Here is an 18,974-nt window from a genome sequence, read left to right as displayed (position 1 = left end):
TGGGAGACTTTCATTTGCTACGGCAGTGCAGTCATGGGACATGAGAATTAGTGAAACACAATGGTTTTGGCTTGTATTAGTCTTGGGGCAATACACTATTTGACCACTGCTCTGACTGAGACCCGCTCCAGGCTACCTAACCACAGGAATCCATCTGCTACCACTGACCTGACCTTTTGGTGGTGAACTCTGCGCATTGTCAAGGTATAAAGTCCTAATATAAAATGTTACCCTGCTTGTGAAATCCATGCTAAAGTGTTCAATCTAATTATGAGATTAGGAGCATCAAATTTTGATTTTGTTAATTGATTTCATATTGGTTTAAATCTTTGAGATGGCCTTATTTATTAAGTAGGGGAGAACCGGGGCAAATGTAACGTCGGACGAAAGTAACAAAGCGATTTTCTCAGGGCCCTGATAACATTTGCATTCCAAACTATGACGGCATCCACACACACAAACCCTTGACAGAGCTGACAAATGTCGCGTTATTTACTCACCGTTTTCCGCGTAGATCCAGAAATGTGTTTTCAACCATGATAAGTTAATTTCTAAAGCGGTCATTTTTTTCTTATAACGCGTTGTGTTTCTCGTTTAATATGTTAAAGTACTGATCAATGAATCTACATGTTATTAGTGCTCTATCCTGAAGTTTGCCTTCTCAGAGTTTTTCAAAATAAAAGTAAATCGAGTTTAAATGTTTTTCTGTCAGGACGAAAGTAACGTACTTTTGTCCCGCTGCTAATACTGTTGTATTATGTTGAAAATGTATATTATTCTAATTTCATAGTGTTCAAACTGTATTCTCAACCATTTAAGTTTGTACTGTTGGTTGCTTTTGAAACATTTGATAAAACTGAAATTTAAAATAAAAATGTAATTTCATTATTTTTTACAAAGATAAATGACAAAATATGTTTGCAGTTACATATTAAAGAGGTCATAGTCATCTATATTTAATACAAACAAGTGTAATACAAAAAATTTACTTTTGACCCACATATGTGTAACTTTCATCCCAGCTGCAGGGTCAAAAGTAACAATTCACTACTTATGTTCAAAGTGAAATTCTACTGAAGTCGTTTTACATATTTTTTAATTCCACCTGGTATTGATAGACCACACTTGTGAGTTATTGACCACAGCAAAAATATATATCTGTCTAAAATATTATCTTTTAAAATTAAGTTTTTCTGAAAAATTGTACTTTCGCCCCTGTTCTCCCCATTACATATCAAGATTAATTTTGGAGTAGAAAAAAGCAGATCACTAAAACCTAACTTTAGCTGTAATTTCACCTTCTGGGAACCAAATATACTGATCACTATTTAAATTAATGAAGATATAAAAAAACTGATGAATTATGTTTTAATACTCTAGAGCAGGGGTGCCTAACCCTGCTCCTGGAGGGCTACCATCCTGCAGACATCAGTTCCAACCCAGCTCCAACACACCTGTCTGTAATTATCAAGCAACCTTGAGTTGAACACCTTGATTAGCTGCTTCAGCTGTGTTTGATTGGGGTTGGAGCTAAAATCTGCAGGACTGTAGCCCTCCAGGAACAGGGTTGGGCACCCCTGCTCTAGAGTCTAGACTCTAGACCAGGGCTATTCAAATCTTACCCTGGAGGGCCGGAGCACTGCATATTTTAGCTCCAACCCTAATCAAACTTAACCACCTGTGATTGTCTAGTGATCATGAAGACCTTGATTAGCTTGCTCAGGTGTGTTTAATCAGGGTTGGAGCTAAACTATGCAGTGCTCCGGCCCTCCAGGGTAAGATTTGAATAGCCCTGCTCTAGACTGTGTTTACAGATTATTTAGGCTGGACTTAGAGGGCCATCTACTGGAGATATAAAACAGGATTGTAATTGTATTCATGCAAAAACCAAATGACCACACTGATTGACAGATACCATCATTGTTTTTATTTTGTACAGTTGATCACATAATTCAAGACAGGAGATAAAACAGGTTGACTCAAAAATGTGCAGCACATGTAAAAAATGAGATATATTACAGTATACAGATAACAAACCATATGACCGCAGTAAAGCTCTCTCAAATCACAGTGAACAATAAAAAACTAAATATCTGATCAACACAGGAAAAATAAAAAATTTGCAAAAGAAACTAACTAAACTGACCTTGAACATGTTCAACATCTCAGGCAGGTGGCCTTTAGAGATTTTACTAATCTGTAATCAAGAGAATGTTAGGTAAGTGCACAGAGGTTTAATGCTTTAATGAAGTGTTTATCTCCTAACCACTGTTCAAATGATAAACACAGAAATAAAGAATTATTACCTGGTTGTTATTATAGCAATATTTTTTTTCCATTTTAATAATCAATGGAAAATTATCAATTGACAATTGGAGGGGTTTTAGTGAGGGTATTTTGTTCTGGGTGCAGAAGATACATTTAATAAAACAAGTTTCTTTCTTCTGCGCTTTTTCACGCTGTTTACACAGTTACTACATGAAGATATTAGACTGAAATTTCTTCATTCTGTCTTTAAAACTCTCAGTGCAAACCCATCTTCCATTAGCCTGGTTACATTTCTAGGCTAATCTTCCATAACATTTCTGCTGAAGTTGATTTTAAATGGTTAACAGCACTTACAGAATCCTCCATTTGCCATTTTGAACAGTCTGTATAACTCAGACTACGTTTAACAGGACAATGACTTACTAATACATGTATATATACAAGAAATGAACCTGAAACCGATTTGGAATGAGTATTAATGCAGATAAAATCTATCTAGCAGTAAAGGACCAGAAGTGAAAACAGTAGAATTTCAGGAAGTCCCAACCTCAGTAAAGAGGTCTATGAATGACTGCTTAATTAGCCATTCAATCACATTTAACTTTTCATCCTAAAAGTGCCAGAATTTCTATTTAAAGGCATTAGTGAGCCATACAGACAAAAAAAACTCTCCAGACGTGTTAACATTTCAATTCTGCTGTACATGAACAGTGATGAGTACAAAGAAAAAATGTCAGAGGAAAACGAGCGTTCTATACAAATAACACCTACGAACAAGACTTTTTGGTTCCGAAGCTCAATTTTTTTTCATGCCGAAACTGCAATGACCTTACTCAATTTTACATAAATGGCATCTCTAATTATACAGCTTGTGCATGTCATGTAAATAAACAGCAAAATATCCCTCTGACATCTCGTAAGAAACCGTCAAGGCATAAAACCTGGAAGAATTGGACCCAATTAACAGACCTTCTGTACTCAAAGTCTGCCCTGAAACACAAAGGAAACCATCATCTGCATTGCATCACAATCCGTTCACGTCAGCCAAAATGCACCAGACTCATGACTGTAGTAAAAGAGTGCTGCAGTCCATCAACTTCAGTCTCACTCAACGTGTAGTTCTCTTTGACGATACGGTCGCAGCCGATCTCTCCGTTTCCGAAAAATCCTAAGAGTGGAACGTTGGAAAAGACCTTGCGGAAAGCGTCAGCCTCCACATTAAGCTGGTTTTTATAGCTGTTGCGGCCACGTCCCACACAGGCAAACATAAAGCCAATGGTGTTTCTCTCTGGGATATTGGCAGCCTTCAGGCGCTGGATAGTTGCTTCGGCTGCTTTGGGGCTGCTTACATACTGCTCCACCAGTACTGAGGCACCCTGGATCTTAGAGCCACTGAAGGTCAGTCCCACTGCTCCATAAGAACCTGGAGAACAGCTGCAAAAAGAATACAGAAGGAAAGTTTCATTTATTTATATAGCACATTTAATATCGACAGAGTCGACCAAAGTGACAAAAACCCTAAATACATGTCGAAAATAATGGAATTAAGTTGTCTGATCTATGTTTACCATGGTGAACCTCTAATGGTCACTATAGTATGCAATCCGTTTTTAAGAATGCATAACACCAAACATTTTTGACTGCACTGCCAATACCATCAAAGTGATAAGTTATTTTACATACCAGGTTGCATCACTGGAAAACACTTTTTCCACTTGTCCTCCAACAATAAGTACATTACTTTGGGAAAGGGGTTCCAGTAGCGTGTTAAGAAAGCGCCCACCTCCAGGTTTATAGGTTTCATAGTCAAACATCAGCACCACCTTTAGATCGGGGTTATTTATCAACCCTGAGCATAATACAGAACATTGTAACATGACTTACAACAATAAGTCAATGCTGACAAAAGTATTAATAAAAAAACATAAGTTTAATCCAAGAATGCTAGCAACTTCACCATTTTATTAGGTGTTCAAAATGTATAATTCCCTGATTCCATTAAAACTAGAAATAAAGTGTTGCTTTGCTATCTAAAGTGACCTTAATGAGTATGAAACCTCACTCACCTGCTTCCTCCATTGCCATTTCACTAAGGCACTTCTTGCAGAAGTGAAAAGGGCGAATGCTGACCCCATCTATCGCAGGGAAAAGCAGACTGAAACCAGCTTCCCCTTCCTCATGCTCCTGCGGTGGGCTGCTAGGTGAACCACTAGGGGTCACTACAGTATGAAATGTAAGAAGTGACTTTTTTGTAAACATTTAACAGTTATCATAGATCATGTATGCCAAATACCAAAAAAAATTTGTATGTGCTGCCAACACCATCAAAGGGATAAGTAAAAGATCCCTACCCACAATTCCTGGTGCAAGAAGGCCTACTATGTCACAACTGCTAGGCAACAAGCGTTTTAACTTTTCACCAGGATCTGACACAATTTCATTCTCACACTTCCTGGCTGCAGCAAAAGATAAAGCACCCAGGTAAAACTTTTCATCATGATTGAGAGTTGTTGTTTTTTTTTACCAAAGGAAAGAAACTTTAGTATCTTACCCTTTTTGTGTCTGAAACTAACACTCTTATTAAAGTTTTCCCCATCTACCATTAACAGAGCTGTCTGGGGCAGTAGATAGATATTCTGCAGGAACAAGATCGGAAAGATTTAAAAGTGCACTCTATCTATCAAGGCACATTGTGGTATTACAATGAAATGTTCAGCCACATGTGGCAAATACCAAGCCATCAGACCTCCAAGTCTTCTGCCATTGTTCTAAGTAAAACATGCTCCTCATATATGGATGAGCCAGAGGCTGAGAGCCAGGTCAGTCTCTGCTGTGTCCTCAAGACTCGCCGTGCACAGTTCCTCCATAGTCTGCAAACACTAAAGAGATAAACACTTCTGTAAGTGTAACTCAGATATTAAAAAAAACAGGGAATTTGCTATTCCAGTAAACGATCAAGACTTGTGACATTAAACATTTATGATTACTGACTAGATAAGTTACTTCAAAAAAGTTGTGACTCTATACCCTCATGATTTCACTACATTAAATGATAACCGACTAACAGAAATAAACTGATCTTTACAAGGGCTGCACATCATTATATCGAAATATCGCTGTCGTGCACATAAAAGTGCTTGTGTTTGTTATATAATAATTTACATTTTTTTTTTAAATAAGTTCAAATAGATTTTGCAAACGTAAAGCATTATCCTATTTCATATCTTATGTCGCATAATTTTGAGAGTTATCACATATCGCCTTTTCCCTTTAATATCGTTCTGCCCTAATTTACAGTGAAAACACAATTATGTGTTAACAGGTTAAACTCTGCGTCTAACTTAAACAAAACAAGATATCAAGCTGACAGCTTAAGAAGACAATTCAAAACTAACCCTCTTAATAGTCCAACAGTTTTTAGTTAACATACGGTTTCATTTTTTGTAACACAAAAAACTGTAACTGAATGTTTTGATTAGCCACATGCTAACACAGACAAAAAAAGCATTTAGCGAGTGCATTTTACCTTGCTATTTTAAAGAGAGTTTTAGTTGGAACAAATGTTAAAATCCTCTCCACGACTTCGGCAACATTACTCAAGATATATCCCGCTTTACTCCCAGCCAGGATGTTTGGAGCAGCTTCATCCACTTCCATTTTCACTTCTTACATTTGACCGTACGCACTCAACGCAAGTGGAACCGGAAGTAAGATAAAAGTCTGGCGTTTTTATTGTATTTATTTATTTACCTTTTCTCTTCCCTTCTCTTATTTTATTTGTGAAACTTTACATGGATACATTTTTTATTTTTATTCCTGTAGAGGTTCTATTTGTTCACTGTTCATGTTTTGTCTGTTTAATGTATTAATAAAATAAATAAATAAAAGTCTGACGGTCGAAAAACGTGAACTGTCAATAAATATTATTTACACATGAAAAAAAAATTAATGGAGCTGTCCACATTTTTTTAACATTTATAATATGATTAAAAACACACACAAAAAAAATAACAGACATTTTTATTAAATCGATTTTATTTTCCTAAATGTTAAATTAATAATAATTTAGTTTAAAAAATGTAAACATTTTATTTGTGTACCTAAGGGTTATGCATTACATTCACATGTTACAAACTGGAGATTTTAAATGTGATAAATGTGGACTGTTCTTTGGACATTATTTATAGAAGACAACACATCCTTGGTAATATACATAATCGAGTTATAAAGCTGAGGCCACTTACTACTTTTTATATGAATTAAATTCTGGGTACATACATTAAAAGGCAAAAACATTTTCCTTAAAAGTAAAGGTTATATAAGCATACTAGAATAGAACTGTTTGCCATGACTTCAGAAAATCAAGCCAAATGATATGAATAGAAGAGAAGGATAAATGGTTATTAAAGTTTATTTGTATTACAGACTTATTAGTATTATATGGCTACATATAATACACTATTAGTATTTTTTGTCTTTGGATCTACTTTTTAGAATACACTAGACTACATCTCACTGATAGAGCCTGAAAATTTTTATGAAATTTACATGATACCTTAAAAATGTACATGAATGTAAAAAGAGAAAAGCAACATGAGGTGGTGGGGGAAGCGTCTAAAGATTTTATTCAAGCTTCTCAAAAATAAATTAAGAACATATGAAATCAAAAGAATTAAGACATAATAAAGAGAGGAAGGAGTGGAGGAAGGAGCTTACAGAGATGAGAGGAAGTTTATTTTACAGAAAGCAAAAAAATTTCTGTACAAATAATAGGACCATAGAGCTAAGCGCTCCATCCCCATTGAGGAACAGAAGGTGATGCCGTTAAGATGGTGCCCGGAGCCAGTGATCAGTTGTACAAAATTTAACTGTGCAAAAAGGAAAAAGGAAAAAGAAGTTGAAAGAAATATAGATGGTGCTATAAAATAACAAATAGTCATAATTCAAATGCCAGAAATTGTGTATTTGTGTGTGTTTATGGGTGAACTTAAGATAATTTTTAACTTTGATTAAAAAGCCTTGTGTGCTGCAGGCTACTCACTATATATTACATTCAGCCTAAATATAAGATACTTTGCATTAAAAAGAAAATTCTGTCAATTTTTCCTAAACTTCAAACCTTTAGGACTGCCTTGGTGAAACTTTCAAAGGCTGTCAGTCACTAACATTCTGCCTAAAGTCTTTTATTTTTTGTTCAATCAAAGACAGTCATGCAAGTATAAAACATCACGTGAATGATGACAAAATGCTGACTGCTCTAGAACAGGTTTGTGTGTCAATCATAATGTATAATCATAAAGCATATATGTGCAGTATCTAGCAGGTTGTGATAGTTACATTGAGGTCATGTCGTTGAGAGCGTGGTCCAGCTCCTCGCTGATGGATTTGTACTTGAGTTTCTGGGCATACAACTCATCTATGTCAGCCAATTAAAGGCGGAGTGATGAAGGGTGGTTGTGTGGAAAGAAATGGAAAAGAAAGATATAAGAAAATATTGAAAAATAAGCAGTGCAATGATGGATTGAACAGTGACAAGTGGCCAGAGAGAGAGAGAGAGAGAGAGAAAGTGAGAGATAAAATAAAGCGAAGTAACAGTGCCATCATCATAAAAATGACATGCTTTAAACAGATTATAACTGCAAAAGACCTAATACTCTTCACACAAAACCAGGGTACCATCTCTTCATGATATTACAAATAGTATTTTTTTAATGCATGACAAAGTCATATTATTTAACTTCTGTCTACCAGCATGTAAATTGACATACCCTCCAGATCATCAATGGTCTTCTCAAGTTTGGCGACTGATCTCTCAGCAAACTCAGCACGAGTCTCGGCCTACAACACAGAGTTTTCCTTTATAGCTTATCACACACACAAAAATATCATGTTATGAAGTATGGTGAAGTACTCACCTCCTTCAGCTTGTCTGTCAGGACCTTAATCTCCTCCTCATACTTGTCTTCCTTCTGGGAGTACTGTTGATGGAAAACATAGGAGACATTAGACGACTGTCTGTTAACATCAACACACTGATCTGTGAAAATACACAAAGGATCACTCATACTAACAAACACAAGTGTCTCTCACTACACAAGTGACGACACCAATTAAAAGTTTAAACCTTTTATTATAATACCAGCTAATGATATTTTCAATCCCCCAAACATAAACATATACATTAGACACCCCATTGACATTATTTTATTTTAAAGTAAAACATTCATGTGATTAAACTGTTTATAAGTGATTGCCGTTTGCTTACAAGTCGGATATTTTTTTCTGTTTTTGAAAAATTATATAATATAAAAATATAGCTAAACCGCTACACACCAAACCTTTGCACATGAGCACATAAACACATCGTGTAAGTTTACCTTCTCTGCCTGGGCCTCTAGAGACTTCATGTTGTTGGTCACAGTTTTCAGCTCCTCCTCCAGCTCAGAGCACTTACTGAAGACAAACATTGACAAGTAGAGAATTGGTTGGAAAAATAAACAGCACTCTCAGATTGCTTCGACAAGTTTCTTAGGAGTACACTATGTATTTATCAGTAGCTACCCTGCCTATATGTAGACTACCATTGTAATTACACACGAAGAGTTAATGTAAGTTCTCTTACCCCTCATTAAGCTCAGCACGCTCCTCTGTACGTTCCAACTCACCCTCAACAATCACCAGCTTACGGGCCACCTGTGTACCATCACAAATAAAATCAATGTACATGTTTGTGCAAAAGTACTGGAAAATAAAATTTCCAAAGTATAATTTATGTATATAAAAAGAGAATAAAAGAAAGCTGACCTCCTCATACTTGCGATCAGCCTCCTCAGCAATGTGCTTGGCCTCTTTCAATTGGATCTCCTGAATCTCCATCTTTTCTTCATCTTTCAAAGCCCTGTTTTCAACAACCTTCATTCCTCTGGGAGAGAGATGGACAGATTTCATTTGTTATTATCACTACTGAAGTTACAATCTCAGATGCATTTCATACGACTCTACAGTGAAGAATACCTATGATGGTTTCATACACACCTCTCACTCTCATCAGCAGCCTTCTCGGCCTCCTCCAGCTTCTGCAGAGCAGTGGCCAGACGTTCCTGTGCGCGGTCCAACTCCTCCTCAACCAGCTGGATGCGTCTGTTCAGGGAAGCCACATCAGCCTCAGCCTGCACATACAGAATAAGCAGTGAGTTCATTAAGAATAACAAAAGGTTAAATACTAAGCATATAAATCCACATTGATATAATGTGATGCATTAAGCGTCAAAGAGAAATCTTTCAAACAAAAAAATCTATCAAACGGATATAAATTTAGTCATGATTTACTGGTATCGAACCCATGACATTCGTGTTGCTAACGCAATGCTCTGACAAATTGAACTACAGGAACACCATCTGGGCACAAGATGTGTTGTGTTGACCAATAACACAATACATAATACAAAGGGTAACTTCTACGAATATACTTAATTTTGAAGTAATGTGTTGTTAAAAGACAAGGCAAGGGGGGCCAACCTGTCAAAAATCATTATTGCCCTCTTATCTATTCAGACCGCACCTGTTCTCATATTATAAAGCAAACTTTCTAACACAACAAAATCACTGCTGTTTACAAACAATTTTGATCTATCCTGGATGTTGGTAAGATCCGATACGAGTCTGTCTTCGAATGCACTTACAGTAATTGATTATGTAAGCTCTCATATTGTTTGGCTAAACGATTAGACTCGAGCTTCTCCTGCAGTGTCAATATTTTGCTTTCAGCATCGTCATATATTACATTATTGTTTTGTTGTTGTTTTTTAGAAGGACTACTTTTGGCCACCTGCTTTTTTATTAATAACTAGAAAGATTTGAATGCTTTAACTGTGACATTATCAGTAATGTGATCAAAAATTATAAAGAGATGTAACAAAATTATAAATACAATGTTAAAATCCTTTATTAAACTACAATGCTCTGTAATACGAATTTTTTTTTATTTTGTATTATTAGTGAATCTCTCCGTCCACTGGTTTCACTTTGTAGCCATAACAGATTTAGTACTTGTATACAAAACGAATACGGCGCAACATGCGCGTTGTGTGAGCTTCCAGCGCCATCTAGTGGTTTACATTCATAAAACTTAAAGCGCACAATTTCTCCGCAAGAGCAGAATTAAGATTTAGTGAATCTGGCCTTGGCATTTAATTTGATTATGTTTATATTTTAACTGATAAACAACCTTAAGGCGAAATACAACAATGACCCTCTATTTAACTTACATAACGATATTAATATTAATTTATAGGCGCATTTTATTATCTTGACTTCTTATTTACTGTTATGTATCTATTCATATTTTTTCTTTTAAATTGTTGTACTGTTAACTAGATTGAAGAAGGGTCGCTTGGTGAAACTCTACACGGACCCTCATTAAAACGCTTGTAGGTGGGCATAAACGAACCTCTAGACGCCAACCTTGCCTTATAAAGCGCACTGCTAAATTTGACTCACCGTTTACATACACTGCTTTACGACTGTGCATATGGCAGTCTATTTATTCATCTGTCTCGGTATTTGTTAACCAGGTGGTGGTGTTACTACAAGTAAGAACAGCATTTAATCATTTATGACGACGCTGTGTAGTTTCTAATAAGGCAGGCTAATTGAAAACAATTTCAGAACCACCAGGTGGTAATTATGAAACCACTAGTATGTAAGTTAAGTGGAATATAAGACCAGTAGGCCTAACTAAGTGGGCACAGGATGCATGACATCAGGAGGAACCCTGCATGCCAGTGAATGCTCTTACATCAGCAGCTTTCTTCTCAGCCAGCTCCAGTTTTTCCTGAGCATCCTTCACAGCCTCCAAGTATTTGTCCAACTCATCCTCTGTTGCCTTCAACTTCTTCTGCAGGGCGACCAGGTCATCCTCGAGCTGCAGGAAGAGCACGTGTCAATATAAACGGAGAGAGACGTGAACAGCTGCATAAGAGCACACGTGCGTTTGTTTTGGAATACAATACATTCAATGTTGTTAAGCATTATTCATTCAAAAGTAACATTTTATTTAGCAATGAGTCATGTGGACCTATAGGTAGATATCAATTTTATGCTACAATATCATTGAAACATTTCGGACGAAAATCAATAGATACTTATTTTTTATCAAATTCTCAAGGTAGTAAATAAATATATAATCCACATGATTGTCAAAAGCAGCGTTGTCTCGTCTATAAACCAAAATGTTGTGAATGGGATTATCCCCATGGCCTGTTTCATGTCCGACCTGCTTGCTTCTGTCCTCTGCTCCCTTCTTGTCAGCCTCAGCCTGCTCTGCTCTGTCCAAGGCATTTTCCTTGTCGAGCTTGAGCATCTGCATCTTCTTCTTAATGGCATCCATGTCTGCGTTAGTGGGTACGGGTGCTGGCACCAAACACTGGACTGAGAGCGGTGATGAGCGTCTGTGCTGTACTGTACGCTGAGCTGGAGTGCGAGCTCGTCACACTGTACCCTGTCAAATATGTGCCTTCACAGGAACCTAACAAGTTCCGCTGGACACCCAACACTTTTTTGGGTACGGCCCATATAGCGCATCCCCCGCGTCGCCCCTGTTTCAAAAGATCTTGTTGGCGATTCGCTACCCTCAGACATTTGACCGTTCATATGGCTATATATGGGATCTGAAGGCCAAGACGTCTTGCGAGGGGCCACGTTCCTATTTCTAACTCACTATTAAAAACGGAGGAAGAAAAGTAAAACTGTTCAGAAAGCAGTTTACGCCGTGTCCAGTTCTAAAAGCCAAATTTCAGGATATAGGCCTAGTATTTATTTTATTTTTATTACGAATGGATTTTTTTATATTTAGGCTACATGAATGATTCACATATTTCTACAAAAAGAAAAAGAGCCTTTAGTGACAGAATTGTTTTATTTATTTTACATCACGTGGGGGACACATAAGATGTCTTCAGGAAAAGCGTTAATGGGTCAGTGATAAAGTAGATAAGCATGTCAACGAGTCCCTCATGTGTTGTTCATAATCTGAAGAGCATAAGATATGGTGGCTGTTGGACAACAATCTCTCAGCACGCTTGTAGGGTTGATGCACGGCGTTCATTCATTGGCAAACACTATGTTGTTTTAATCAGCAGGACCCCCCCCCCAAACCCCCAAAGCTGGTATCGCAACGATGTGTTGCGGCAAAGCTACTACAGCTGTCAGCCATGCCGCGAAACAAACTATCAGACTTGGCGTGTAGCGTAACGCCACATTATTCTGTCGTCGCTACGCTATTAAATACCTTTATGTCATTACATCCCATATGGATAAGAAACATATGTCTACGTTCAGGCACGTGCACAGATAGGGCTCAACCTGTGCAGAACACATGCCCTTTTTGTCCTTACACTCCGAAGTGCCCTTTTTTGGAGGTGTTTTATTTTTTTATTTTTTATATATATAAATTAATGCTATTGTTAAACATTTACGTCTGTCTGTGTGTTTTACAAATATATTTATCAAATAAAATTATTAAAAAACCAAATATTTTTGGATCCGCTCAAACTGTCTGTCAAACCTCTTAACTCCGCCCCCTGAGTGCAGCGAGCTGAAGTTCCACAGCAGTCAGAGGCAGCTGAACGTCTTGCAACGGTAAATAAGTATCTTGTTGTTGTACAATGCTGTCTCATTACGAAAGAAACACTAGTATGTATATAACGGCCCATGTTTAATACATTTGAGCAGAGCCGAATTATCCATAGACGGGATTGGTCGAGTGGGCAATCAGGGGGCACTAAGGGCTCCAAACTGCGACCAAATTGAGTTTTTGACAAAGCGCGAGCAGTTTTTAAACAAGTGTTCACCCATGTGAAAGGCACCCGTGACAACAATACGGAATGCACGGTCGGTTTTTACCGCTTTTTTGCATGACGCGTCTAAATCGTTAAACTAAAGTCAACACATCTCACGCGAGAAGACGCGCCCGCGCGGGTAAATGTCTAGCCTACATTAACACCAAAAACATATCAGATTAGAAAGGTCTTTAGACATCAGATGCCCAGTTGGGAAAACTGGATAGAGACGAAAAACATGTAAAGGATACAAGTATGTACATTATATTGCCCTGTCACTCATTACAGTGTGCAATCTGGATATAAGTTATTGTATATGCATGTATCTTATGCCTTGAATTTGTCAAGGGAGTTGTATGATTATTTGGTTCATAACTTTTTATTCTGAAATCAACTGCATAGAGTTAAGTCTATTTAGTATTTAGTATATTTTTCAGTAAAGCAGTTATTTGCACCTTCAAAAGACCAAGGTTCCTGGTCAGCACAGTTTTTGCCAGGTAGGCAGATACATGTTGAATATGCTAATGGTATGGCTATAGTATAGTATAATCTCCTATTTTGATCTTTAATCTCCTATTTCCCACTCTTCTCAATCACATACATAAACATGTTAACCAAATAATAAAAATTAGCTTATAAAACCAAACAGAATACCTTTTTTTCTTCAAACATATTTTTATGTACAGGTAACTTTATGTATGTAAGCAAAGAAAAAAATTAAAATTAATATATTCTACAATTAAATAAGAGCGAGTACACAAGAGCACTTCACAAACACATGACTACAAATAGGCCTAATACAGACAAACACCCAGGATGTAAATTGTTAAAGCCCACTTACAAGAGCAGATATCCTTTGCACTGTATAATGCCAAGCTATCATCAAATGTAATTTTTCATTCATTATTAGTGATTTTTTTCAATCATTAATAGCGAATAAATATAAAGCTATTAAGATGATTATTAAGTAATATTTATTTGGAGGGGGTGCCCTTTTTCAGTTTCAGCACATGCCCCTCAAAAGGTCTGTGCACGGCCCTGTCTACGTTATATTGTACACATTAGCCTATTAACTGGGTCCAAACCTTTTAGAGAAAATAGCGACTTTATTTGTGCATGTAAAGAATGTGGCTGTCCTAACACCCATAATCTGATAATCTCATCATATGTTAAGTGTTTGTAGTTTAGTTTACTCTTTTTGTAGTGTTGAAGTGTTTATCCTCTCATTCCCACCACTTCCACGAACATTTCTGAAGGAGGTTATTTTTACACTTGCCCTCCTCAAAGAAAGCACCTGCCACAGTCTCTTTTTGGCTGTTACAAGAGTGTCTTTACAACACACACACACCAGCACTTTTCCATTAAGCACCTTTTAACTTTCAAATGCAATACAAAAGCAACTTTTGCACTCACTTTTAAAGGGATAGGCCTAGTTGACCCACTCATGCCTCATCCTTGTGTTCTAAACCTGTATGAAGTAAACCTGTGCGCTAACAACCATTTATCAAAATATCTTCAAATTTAGTGCAAGTTATTCTACACCACTCAACCAAATTTGTTTTGCTATTTCCTTATGCTTTTTCACTCAAGTCTTAATTGCCAAATACATGCAGGCGCATGAGGTCTCCTCAAGGAGTAAAGCTTTCAACAATGCATTTTAGTTCTGGTAACTCAACCTGTTAAATGCCTTTGATTAACTTCCACATTTTCTGGATGCTGCAGACCATTAACTGGATTTAACTGAATTGCTGACAGTTTACACAACAAAAACACTAACAAAACAGTATTTTGGCAATCTGAGGGGGTGCAGTTGCCGTTTAAGGAAAAAGAATAGGGGCAACAATATGAAAAAATCTCCTGACGGCTTTTTTGTATAATTTAAAATATGACTTGAAATATGATTTGAGCTGGATGCAAAATGAACAATATGAAAAGAGTTGGACTTAACAACACACAAACACCTGCTGAAAAAATGAATTTTTTGTAAATTTGGGTGCTGCAAGGGAAGTAATTGTGTATCAATGCACTGTAAAAACAATGCTGCAGTTTTGTCTAATCAACGTTTATGTTGCTTTAACTTAAAAAATTAAGTTAAACAATTTCAACTTGTTTTTATTATTTATGTTAACTTATCACAGGTCAAAAATAGAAGGTTGAATTGATTACCAAGTTGTTTTAACTTCATGCTGCATTTGTTTTTTACAGTTTGGATCTAAACAACTATAAGGTTATGAGACACATGTGCAAGCACACATATTCACAATGTGTTCAGTTTTCACTATGCACTAAATTTTTGTCAAATCAACACGTAACGTTACTTTAACATAAAAAAATAATTTAACAATTTCAATTTGAATTTATAAGTTATCAACAGCCAAATTTTAAAATAGTAGGTTGAATTGACTTGCAAAACCAAGCTGTTTTAACTTTGTCCTGCATTTTTTTACAGTGTGTATTTAATCTGAGGAAATTGCACATCTGTAATCATTAAACATATTCATTCATCATTAAACCTCTTATGAAACTGAAAAGTACAGTGTAAAAAAATCTTTGCTGCCTTAAATTTTGTTGAATAAATTTAGATTTACAAGTCAATTAAAATTACTATTATTTATCTTGACTAGAGATGAGTTGCTACAACTTATAAAATAAATTATTTTCTAAGTTATAACAACTCATCTCTAAGTTGAAATGACTTGTAAATCTGAGTTGATTCAACAAAAAATTTAAGGCAGCAAATAATTTTTTACAGTGTAGTTAAACACAAAGTTCAAACCTCCAAGTTTCTCTTTCCACCCTGTTCACAGATCTGCCTAATTCCCATTGCCTAGCAATTGAGATCAAACTGACTAATACTTTTAATTCACCTGATATTTGCCATTACCTTATATTTGATTGAGTCAAACAGTTTTTGGTGTTAAGCCAATTGTAAATCTAATTGTAACAACTGTTAATGTGTCTCTTCCCTCAGGGCACTAAAATTAACATGCACTGACTCCCTCCCAATATAGCACTATAGGTGCTGACTAAAGACATACCACCCCAGTCCCACCCCCATACCAGAAACCATATAACTTAAAGGGGCAGTCAGCCTGAGCTCAGAGCAGATCAATGTGTTTTGAGTTGATTTAGGATCAGCTAGTAGAACAACAGCAAAACCGAGGAAATGAAAGTTACAAGACAAGTACACGATTTGAAAGATATAGTGTTTGAATCAGTCTAAACACACCTACATCCCTGGGGGTGTGTATTAATAATAACAATAAAAAATGAACTAGCTAATGTAAACAAATAAAAAGCAGTATAGATTTCACCATTTATTAATCTGATCATGTTAGTTCCTTATGTATATTAACACAATTATCTGTTAACAGTTACACCTTTTTTATTAAAAATGTATTGTGCTGAACCTAGATTAATAAATGCTAAAAGTATTGTCCATTAAGTAATGCTTGGATTAAGACTTTGTTTCAGAATTACATACCTTTGCATAAAACATGTATTTCAAATAAGGCTGTGGTTCCAAAATTTTTCATTTTGGGACCCTCTCAAATAGGTATAATCTATCCCAGGACCCACCAAATTTTTTATGAAAATATAAAAAACATGTTTTATAATCAAGTAGTTTTTTCCTTGTCATTTTATAAATGAAATGTAAGTGTAAATGAAATATAAAAATTATTTATGGTAGCCTATATATCATATCAAAATCATTGTCTTGCTAGTCATTAATCTGATAAAACTGTATTTTGTGTCATTCACCACAACAGCAAAGTGACTTTGCGTGACCCACTTTATAACACGGACAAGTGGTTCCCAACCCCTGTTGTAAGGTACAAGTAAGATGCTGTATCATATGAAAATGCACTAATTTTTTAAACCCTTTATTTTTTTCTTATTGGTGGATGCGTTACATACACATCACATCAAATCTTGCATTTACAGCAATGCTCTTACAGGCAATTCGAAAACACCTTCATGTCCAGTAAAATGTATCAAAATGATGAGTCAATGACAAACTTTCCTCAGCACCTTCTGAAGATCAGAGACTTTTCTGAATGTCATTTACACAATGCATTAGATTGCAGACAGACTTCGATCATTCAGAGCTATATGGCCTGGTTTTAGGGAGCATGCACAAGAAATGCTGTACAAAAATGTGCCGTCTTAACATACATAGCAATACACACGTATAAGCCATATACATTTACAGCATCATTTAGCTAACTGACACACATATCTTTAGGGGCAATGCTGAAAATAGGAGAAACAAGAGCCACATAATGAGAATACTTTTAAGTACAACAACTTGTTACGATGATCAGTCCAAAACCAAACCTTTTACAGAGTGTAAAGGTAGTTATGGATAAGCAGCATGTTTAAGCATCTTCTACATGCAATGCATGTGTAACCAAGGTCTAATTTGTCCTCTATAGACAGAGAAACTAAGGCACTAAAACTAAATGCACGTGAAATCAGCAGGATTAATATACATGATAGAAGTGATGCTGGCAAGGAAATAAAGTACTGAATGGATACAGAATTTCCATAGGGTTGAGTAGGATTTCCAAGAGTTGCCATGTGAGGAAAACATGGATTAGAGGAAAAGTGAAATCAGGATAAGAATTTACAGGATCTCACACAAATATCAAATGTTTAACAAAAACAAGCACGGCAGATAAATAAAGCACCATTTTGAGAGTTGAAGTATATGATGAAAAATAAGAGATGGAGAGCAGTTTCACATTAAGCAGCTAGAAACGGCACAACTCTTAAAAGACTGCGGTAGTCTAAGTTAACGTTACAGCATGTCTGGTTTAGAAAAAGGTGCAATATATTTAGCCCCGTTTATCAAACAACAGAGAAGAGCCATTCTGGTATATTTATTAACCACATACACTCAGTATTTGGGTTTATTCTTGGAGAAAGGTAAAGCTGAAACTTCAGTACATCTAAAGATGAATTATATTCTCCATATACAGTCTATGAAGCACTGTATTCTCACATTGTAGGGGAATATTTCATTTTAAAGGCAATGGGCAGCAAGAAACCAATCAATGGTGAAAATGCAATTTATAATCTTAGCATTGCACAATTACACACATTACGTTGTCTACATATAAATATCTTTTATTTGTATACTTTGTGAATGAATGAAAGCAAAGCATAAAAAATGTATTTTACCCTTACAAATTTACAAAGGTTAAACATTCAACTGAGTTTAAAGAGGCTTTTTCTTCATCTTGACAAGAAGTAAACCAAACACTGAAGACTATTCCATATTTTAACCCTCAAAAATGTTAATGCTTTATTTTAATGACAGAGATGAACCATCTCATCTTCATTGCATTTGCTCAACACTCCAAACATGCCATTCCTGCTGTGTTGCAGGCACAGTAATTCACCTCCAAAAATAACAATTTCTGAAAACTTCATGCACACGTCTTATGCCAGAAATATTTCTGTGGTGGAGGAGGCATCCAAGGTTCGAATGTCTTCAGTTTAAATACTTAAAAATGTACGATCCGGCTCAGTAGGTGTTGTACGGACTGTAAAAGAGATTTTCTTCTGTGCTCTGCTGGCAAACATCATTGTGGAAAACTTCCCGTTATCAGGTGAAATAGGACATTTATGTTTATTTATGGTCATCTTCTCGGAGTTCACTTGGGAGGAACTTGTACTGCTGTTGTCTGATCTGTGCCAGCTTCTTTCGGGCCTCCTCCAGCTCTCTTTCCTTCCTCAACATCTCTTCCTGAGCAGCAATAATCTGGACCAAAGAGACAGTGGAGAGAAACAACTTTAAGAACTGAATACCCATTGTGAAATAGCATAATATAAAATTATTATTTACCCTTTTATCCATTTTAT

General features: G+C 36.2%; 3 protein-coding genes across 4 annotated transcripts in view; all 3 read right to left on the bottom strand.

Moving 5' to 3' along the window:
• Window positions 1-1,904: 1,904 nt before the first annotated feature.
• fbxo22 (F-box protein 22) lies at window positions 1,905-5,958 on the bottom strand. The gene is made up of 7 exons (XM_065267550.2): window positions 5,795-5,958; window positions 5,015-5,147; window positions 4,820-4,904; window positions 4,620-4,724; window positions 4,335-4,487; window positions 3,952-4,117; window positions 1,905-3,702 (listed from the first exon to the last, which is right to left on the bottom strand). The coding sequence occupies exons 1-7, from the start codon at window positions 5,923-5,925 to the stop codon at window positions 3,309-3,311; spliced, it is 1,167 nt and encodes a 388-aa protein (XP_065123622.1). The 5' UTR covers window positions 5,926-5,958; the 3' UTR covers window positions 1,905-3,308.
• A 909-nt stretch (window positions 5,959-6,867) lies between these two features.
• On the bottom strand, window positions 6,868-11,794 carry tpma (alpha-tropomyosin). Its single transcript, XM_065267551.2, has 10 exons — window positions 11,543-11,794; window positions 11,066-11,191; window positions 9,304-9,437; window positions 9,073-9,190; window positions 8,891-8,961; window positions 8,646-8,721; window positions 8,184-8,246; window positions 8,037-8,106; window positions 7,606-7,684; window positions 6,868-7,136 (listed from the first exon to the last, which is right to left on the bottom strand). Exons 1-10 carry the CDS (start codon window positions 11,654-11,656, stop codon window positions 7,133-7,135), a joined length of 855 nt encoding a protein of 284 aa, XP_065123623.1. The 5' UTR covers window positions 11,657-11,794; the 3' UTR covers window positions 6,868-7,132.
• A 5,119-nt stretch (window positions 11,795-16,913) lies between these two features.
• Window positions 16,914-18,974, bottom strand: part of tln2a (talin 2a) — a 51,204-nt gene continuing 49,143 nt past the window's right edge. The window contains exon 59 of one of the 2 annotated variants that reach the window (XM_065267766.2): window positions 16,914-18,873. In XM_065267766.2, coding sequence (XP_065123838.1) covers window positions 18,742-18,873 — 132 coding nt within the window. In that variant the 3' untranslated portion in view covers window positions 16,914-18,741. The remainder of the gene's footprint in view (window positions 18,874-18,974) is intronic. The other variant, XM_065267767.2, reaches the window with a different exon arrangement.

The sequence above is a fragment of the Paramisgurnus dabryanus genome, chromosome 2, assembly GCF_030506205.2.
Source record: "Paramisgurnus dabryanus chromosome 2, PD_genome_1.1, whole genome shotgun sequence".
In the NCBI taxonomy this organism is placed as follows: domain Eukaryota; kingdom Metazoa; phylum Chordata; class Actinopteri; order Cypriniformes; family Cobitidae; genus Paramisgurnus; species Paramisgurnus dabryanus.
This window is presented reverse-complemented; position numbering and strand designations above follow the sequence as displayed.

Bases quoted from the DNA above. Each gene is read 5' to 3' on its own strand.
- tpma (XM_065267551.2), bottom strand. From the start codon at position 11,656: ATGGATGCCATTAAGAAGAAGATGCAGATGCTCAAGCTCGACAAGGAA. The intron at 8,962-9,072 runs GTCAGCTTTCTT...GATGGTACACAG, and splicing joins CTGATCGCAAGTATGAGGAG to GTGGCCCGTAAGCTGGTGAT. The intron at 7,685-8,036 runs GTATGTCAATTT...TGGCTGACATAG, and splicing joins GACCATTGATGATCTGGAGG to ATGAGTTGTATGCCCAGAAA.
- fbxo22 (XM_065267550.2), bottom strand. From the start codon at position 5,925: ATGGAAGTGGATGAAGCTGCTCCAAACATCCTGGCTGGGAGTAAAGCG. The intron at 4,725-4,819 runs GTAAGATACTAA...CTTTTGCTGCAG, and splicing joins TAGTTTCAGACACAAAAAGG to CCAGGAAGTGTGAGAATGAA. The intron at 3,703-3,951 runs GTATGTAAAATA...TTCTTTTTGCAG, and splicing joins TTTTCCAGTGATGCAACCTG to CTGTTCTCCAGGTTCTTATG.